The following is a 7,312-nucleotide window of genomic DNA, read 5'->3' as shown; positions in this document are numbered from 1 at the left end:
TTTTTTTTTTTTTTTTTTTTTTTTTTTTTTTTTTTGAGACGGAGTCTGGCTCTGTCGCCCAGGCTGGAGTGCTGTGGCCAGATCTCAGCTCACTGCAAGCTCCGCCTCCCGGGTTTACGCCATTCTCCTGCCTCAGCCTCCGGAGTAGCTGGGACTACAGGAGCCCGCCACCTCGCCCGGCTAGTTTTTTGTATTTTTTTAGTAGAGACGGGGTTTCACCGTGTTAGCCAGGATGGTCTCGATCTCCCGACCTCGTGATCCGCCCGTCTCGGCCTCCCAAAGTGCTGGGATTACAAGCTTGAGCCACCGCGCCCGGCCTGAAATTTTCTATGTAATATTTTCAAACCATGGGAAATTAGGAAATTAAAACTGCAAAAATCAAAACTGCAGATAAGGAGGAACTACTGCATATCTCTCATTCATAAGACTTCATCAAGGAAAAATAAACGAACACCTGATAACCAAGAAATATTTACTTCCTATGGGCAATTACCTTTAAACCATGCAAAGCATATAAAAGCTCACATTTCTCTATTACGACTGCCAAAAATTTGAAAACAAAGTTTGCAGCTCAAATGCAGTAATTATGTAAGATGTTATGGCTTTAAATATGCTATAAATACTCAACCCTAAGAACCTGTCATGGTCCAATAGTTAATATATCACTGTGCCAATTTTGTTCCAATCCTGATCATCTATTCTGAGGCTATTTTCCTCTGATTTCTTAACTATTTAAACTTTTCTTTTTCACTGGAAGGCTTACACATCTCTTTTAATTCCCTGGGAGAAAATAAGAACTAAACAATCAACTCACCTGTAACATGGTCATTTTCTGCTGCTGTACGAGATGATCAGCAAGGCTGAGACGGGTTCTACTGTGCGTCTCTCCTGCTTCTGCCCCAAAACTGTGGAGAGAGGGCTTGGCTAGGTCTTCTACACTGAGAACGAATTCCTGGTTCCAGCAACTCCTTTTTTATCTCACATGAGCACGCTTATTTGTAGGGACCAGGATCTGTGGACTTTGGGAGAAATGTACTTCAACTGGTATATTCACACAGCACATGAAATCTTTTTCTGTCTTGCTAGGAACTTGGAATTAATGATCATCTAAGGCCAGAGGTATGCTTGCTATATAACTGAAACAGGGTTCTCAGGGAAACAGAATATAGTAAAATGGAACGGTGGAAGCCTAGGTCTCTGCAAACAGATAAGGAAATATCAGAAATAAAGTAACTGAGATTCACTCAATATTCACTGTGAACGCCGAAATGCAAGTCAGTCTAACAGGTGCTGTTAGGAAAATACAGTTTATACGATTTGTATGAAAACAGATTTGAGTTTCAATCAACTTTTTTCCTTTACCAGTTAGATGACTTTTGGCAAAAACAAATTTCACCATTCTGAGCCTAGTTTCCTATTAAAATCTTCTATTAATATATCCTTAACTTATGTCTGTCAATTCTATCCATTTCAGAAGGAAATGGGTTAAAATCTCACAATATGACTAGATTAGTCAGTTTTTCCTTATAATTCTGCTGATGTTTGGATTATATGCTTATGGCTATATTGTTTGATGCGTCATGGTTAAATAGAGGGTTTTAAAACATCATTGTGTAACAATGCTTCATACCCCAAATAATGCTTTTTGCCTTAAAATCTATTTTATCTTAGACGAAGTCTGCAACATCAGCATTCTTTCTTTTTTTTTCTTTGGTAGGGTCTTGCTCCCTCACCCAGGCTGGCATGCAGTGGCACAATCATAGCTCACTGCAACCTTGAACTCCGGGCTCAAGGGATCCTCCTGCCTCAGCCTCCCAAGTAGCTGGGACTACAGGTTTGTGTGCCTCCATGCCCAGTTAACTGTTTTTGTGTTTTGTTTTTTTTTTTGGTAGAGACAGGATCTCACTATGCTGCCCAGGATAGTCTCGAATTCCTAGGCTCAAGTGACCCTCCCGCCTCAGCCCCGCAAAGTGCTGGGATTATAGGCATAAAACACCACAACTGGCTTCAGCATTCTTTTGGTATTTACCTGGTATGCTATCATCTGTTCAACTACACTTAAAATCTCAGCATCATTATCTTTGTCCCTTATAAGCAGCTCAGAGCTCAAATGTATTGGTGTTTTAAAAAAAAAAAAAAAAAATCCAAATTGGCCAGGCGTGGTGGCTCACACCTGTAATCCCAGCACTTTGGGAGGCCAAGGCGGATGGATCACCTGAGGTCAGGAGTTCGAAACCAGCCTGACCAACATGATGAAACCCCGTTTCTATTAAAAATACAAAAATAAACCGGGCGTGGTGGCATGCATCTATCCGTAAGCTCAGCTACTTAGGAGGCTGAGGCAGAAGAGTTGCTTGAACCTGGGAGGTGGAGGTTGCAGCGAGTGGAGATTGTGCCACTGGACTCCAGCCTGGGACAACAAAAGTGAAACTTCATCTCAAAAAAAAAAAAATCCAAACCAACAGTCTGTCTTTTAACTGACAAACTGAATACATTTAATGCTTATTGCGGTTATTGTTTTTTCCCCCCTCCTTTCTTGCCTTCAAAGCCTCAATTTCTGTATTTGCTACAATGGTGAGGATAAAGTGGGCCTCACAATGGGAGTCTAAGAAACAAAAGAGGTATTAAAAGGAAAGCGACTTGGGCCTTGTAATAACTGTTACAGCTAACGTTCCAGTGCTTTCTATATGTGAGACAATATACTAAGCATTTTAAATGTAACTCTTACGCACAACCCTATGCACAACCCTATGAGGTGTTTAACATAATCTCCGTTTTACAAAAAGAAAACTGGGACAATGAGTGATCGTAAAATGTGCCTGTGATTGTACATTTAGTAAGTAGCAAAATTCAAATGTTAATTCTCTATCCTGCTACATTGAAAGCATGTACTACTAAAGTCATATCGTCATTTGTGCGTATCTACATGTACAAACACACAACATAAATCCTGGAGTCAGCTCCTATTCCCATGCACACATTCAGTCACTAATTCCCACAAAAACACAAATGAAGGACGGCCTGCCTCAACCCTGTACCACACTAACAAGCAGCACTTTAACTTGTTTTTTGTGGTTCAAACTTCAGTGCCAACTCAGAAACACACAGCAGTTTCTCCCAGTTATACAAGAAATGACTCCTTTATACCTTAAATTGTGATAATACATAAATCTTAGAACGGAAGCTGGCACACAGGCACACTAAACATATATTAGCTATAATTATTATTATAAAAGTAAAATATGATGGCAAAACATAAAAAATGTACACAAGCTAAATAAGAACTATTATCTATGATCTCACCACAGGTAACCATTCTTGAGATGATGGAAACTATTGTGATATTTTTCATAAAATGGAAGCATAGGGTCATATTTAAAAACTGTTTTTGTTTTTTTCCCATTATGTGAAGAACATCTTTCCAGGTCAATAACCTTATTTCTGTAAGATATCAACAACTTATATAAAATAATGAAAAAATAAAATCCTACTCATAATTGAAAAAAAGTCATAAAATATGTAGGAATATCAAGATCCATATGAAGCATACTAAAAACACCAACGAAAACTATAAAAATAGAATTAAAGAAATTTATAATTCGATTTTATTTTGGGATAGGAAGACTTCATATTGTGAAGATAATTTGACCTCAAAAGATTTATATAACTCGTTCAACTCCACTCAGAATCTCAAAATTCTGAAGTTTACGTGTAAGGAAAAAGGTTCAAGAACAGTTTGAACACTTTTTTTTTTTTTTTGAGACAGGGTCTTACTGTGTTGTCCAGGCTGAAGCGCAATGGCATAACCATAGCTCACTGCAGCCCTGAACTCCTGGGCTCAAGTGATCCTCCCACCTCAGCCTACAGAGTAGCTGGGGCTACAGGCATACCCTACCGCACCTGGCCTGGACGCTTTTGGAAATACAAAATAATGAATGTGAACAGGCCTACTGTAATACATATAAATTACAATAATTATAACATCTGACAGTGGCTTCAGAGAGGTTATACAGGTGAAAAAAGCAGAACTGTCTATGCAAGAGTCAGCATGTAATAGATGTAGCACTTCAAAGCCATGAGTAAAACTAAATTATTTAATGAATACGAGAATATTTGAAAGAAAATAAAGGTAGCTATTTCATAAAACTACTTCCAGATGGATTAAATTTTAAAATAATGGAAACCCTAAGAATGTCTAAAAAAAAAAAAAACCACAGGTGAATTATATGCATAATTTGAGGGGAGATGTCGCCACACGATACAAAAGACAAAAGTCATTTAAAAAACTGTGAAACAGTCAATAAACGTAACCATTAAAAAATACAGGGCCAGGCATGGTGGCTCACACCTGTAAGCCCAGCGCTTTAAGAGACTTTCGACACCGGCAGAGCCAGGCTGCGGGCGGATGCGGTCCAGCAGGGCAGCCGCGCCTCAGGGCCACGGCTCGGCAACGGCGCTGGCCCGCGGTCGAGGCCGAACGCACCCGAGGCCCACGCCGGCGCCTCCACGCCCGCCTGAAAGGACGCCCAGGAGCGGCGCCTCCGGAAAGGCCGTGCCCGCCCCACAGCCCAGAACCCGCGCGGCTCCGCGGCCCACGGCACCTTCACGACCCGGCGCACCCCACCCCGCCCCAGCCCCGAGTCCGCGCGCGGACGTCCAGGACCTTGAAGCCGAAGCCCTCCGCGGCCACTCCCGCGCGCCTCCCCCGCCATCCCTGCAGCCCCCAGCGCCGGCCCCGCATTAAACGCACTGAACTCACAAAAGACGCCGCCGCCGAGTCGCGCTCGAGCACGCGCGCCCGCGGCCCCGCGATCACGTGACGCCGCCCGTTCCCGCGCGCCGCGCACGCGCCAGAGCCGCCGGCCTTTGTGCGCTCCCGCGCGGCTCCGAACGGGCCGGGACGAGTAGGGGACTGCACACGAGCACACTCGCACACGCGCACACGCGCACACTCCCCTCTCACGTGGCAGCGAAGGACAAAGAGGAAGAAAGGGCCGCCAGCAAGCTTTGCCACGAGTGCATATGCGCATGCGCGAAGGTCGGAGCCACCGCGAACTCAACTTCCCAGGGTGCCCCGCATCCGGAAGTGCCTGTCGCCTGGAGACGCAGTGACGCCAAACTGGCTCACACGGTTTTCTGAGAAACATGAAGGGAAACCGAATCCACCAATACTCTTTTTTTTTTTTTTTTTTGAGACGGAGTCTCGCTCTGTCGCCCAGGCTGGAGTGCAGTGGCGCGATCTCAGCTCACTGCAAGCTCCGCCTCCCGGGTTCAAGCAATTCTGCTGCCTCAGCCTCTCGAGTAGCTGGGACTACAGGCTCCCGCCGCCACGCCCGGCTAATTTTTTGTATTTCAGTAGAGACGGGGTTTCACCGTGTTGCCCAGACTGGTCTCGAACTTCTGAGCTCAGGCAATCCGCCCGCCTCGGCCTCCCAAAGTGCTAAAATTACAGGCGTGAGCCACCGCGCCCGGCCCACCAATACTTTAAAAAGACAATTGGTTTGACTTCAGTTGAGGAAACCAGAAAAAACATAAATATATTTACGGAAAGAAGCTAAGAATTAACAGAAAAAAAGTAAACCTGATTCATAACTCGAGTGGTAGGGAGAATTATAAGTAAGTCACGATGCTTATGAAAGAGAGATGGCGCCGGGGAGATGGAGGAGAGGAGAGAGATGAAAAAAGAGAAATAACCACAAACATAGGAAATTGAACGTGGAATCTTAAAAAGGCAAACTCATAGAAACAGTGGAAGTGTGGTCACCAGAGGTCAGGTGGCGAGAGTGGGAAATGAGATGTTGGTCAGATGTTTTAAAAAGAGGACAAACTTGCAGTTATAACATGAATAAGTTCTGGAGACCTAATGGACAGCATGGTGACTACAGTTTATAGTGTATTGTATATTTGAAATTCACTTAGAGTAAGTGAAATACTCTCATCACACATACCCAAAGGGTAACTATGTGAGGTGATGGATACATTCATTAGCTGGATTGTGTCAGTCTCTTCACAATGATATATCAAAAGATCCTGTTGTCACCTTGAATAGATACAATTTTATTTAATTTTTTCTTAAACATTTTATTGATGTTATAGAGGGATTTCTTTTGTTTGCATTTTTCCAGCCACTGGGAGAGTGGCTGAGTACTGAGCCTATCACTACTTGGATGATACAGGTAAGACTCCAGATTCACGCTTCCAAGTACTAAGAGTTCCTCTAAAGTGCCACAATCAAGCCGGCCTTCATTTACATTTCTACTGAACATGGCAATGCCCACCGGTATCTCTGAAGTGTAATTGCATCTTAGGTTGGCATTTCTCCAAGTAAAGCAGCTGTTTGGAATTGAATGCTCCCCTTCTTTTTTGTCTTATAAACTGAACTGCATCTTCATGCTTAATTCCATATTCAGTCAAAGCAAGTGCCGCCAGCACAGGTGCCCTTCCCAATCCCACAACACAATGCACTGCCATGCAGCAATCTGGCTTTTCATGCCATTTGGTGTTTAACAGGTTTAGCCAATCATCTGCTATCTGATTAGGTGGTGGAGCTTCATTGTCAAATGACCAATCTAAAATGTGGATTCCTTGTTTTTCAACTGGAACTTTACCAAATGTAGCATCACAAACTCAAACCAAAAGTGTCACTCCACACTTCTCACATTCCTCTGTGAACCTGTTGCAGTGGCACTGGTAGACTTGTGGGTTATGAGAAAATGCATGTTCCTGTAGATCTCCACAGGGGCTGGACAGTCAGTCCATTTTGGCAAAGAAAAAGTGTGAGCATGTGTGTGAGTAATGGGGAAAGTGAAAAGAAATTAATAAATCTTGAAATGTTTCACAGCAGAAAACTTTTTAATCTTTTATTTTTAGATCACTAGACTGCCTATTATTGATCAGTGTTTTTTTCGACTTAACTTGTCTATTCCTTATGAAGCTACTATCTTCAAGATAAGCAGAATTATTCAGAACCCACTGGAATCCAACCTCAATTTAGGCCTCAATTTCTGCAAATGGACACCTCCGGACTCCAAAAAATCCAACGACATACAAAGCTTAAGCAGCCCTTATTACCTTCAGTTCAAGTTAAAAGTGTAGGTCACTTTCCACTTGTGCTTACTTGATGCTTAATTTTACTGGAATCGCTAAAAGAAATATACTTGCGGCCAGGCCCGGTGGCTCAAGCCTGTAATCCCAGCACTTTGGGAGGCCGAGACAGGTGGATCATGAGATCAGGAGACTAAGACCATCCTGGCTAACATGGTGAAACCCCGTCTCTACTAAAAAATACAAAAAACTAGCCGGGCGAGGTGGC

The 7,312-nt window shown here is 43.2% G+C and overlaps 1 protein-coding gene and 1 pseudogene across 5 annotated transcripts in view; both read right to left on the bottom strand.

Annotated features, from left to right (window-relative positions):
- ZNF84 (zinc finger protein 84) overlaps positions 1-5,022 on the bottom strand; it is a 23,399-nt gene extending 18,377 nt beyond the window's left edge. The window contains exons 1-3 of one of the 5 annotated variants that reach the window (XM_025403545.1): positions 4,760-4,779; positions 3,269-3,441; positions 815-1,019 (exon numbers count right to left, since the gene is read on the bottom strand). In XM_025403545.1, coding sequence (XP_025259330.1) covers positions 815-829 — 15 coding nt within the window. In that variant the 5' untranslated portion in view covers positions 830-1,019; positions 3,269-3,441; positions 4,760-4,779. Of the gene's footprint in view, positions 1-814; positions 1,020-3,268; positions 3,442-4,348; positions 4,724-4,750 lie in introns of those variants that run through there. The other 4 variants (XM_025403542.1, XM_025403547.1, XM_025403543.1 and 1 more) reach the window with 4 other exon arrangements.
- Positions 5,023-6,255: 1,233 nt separating this feature from the next.
- On the bottom strand, positions 6,256-6,740 carry LOC112635412 (annotated as a pseudogene).
- Between the last annotated feature and the right edge of the window lie 572 nt (positions 6,741-7,312).

Source organism: Theropithecus gelada, chromosome 11 (genome assembly GCF_003255815.1).
Source record: "Theropithecus gelada isolate Dixy chromosome 11, Tgel_1.0, whole genome shotgun sequence".
Taxonomy (NCBI): domain Eukaryota; kingdom Metazoa; phylum Chordata; class Mammalia; order Primates; family Cercopithecidae; genus Theropithecus; species Theropithecus gelada.
The sequence above is the reverse complement of the archived record's forward strand: the minus strand, read 5'-3'. Positions and strand labels throughout refer to the sequence as shown.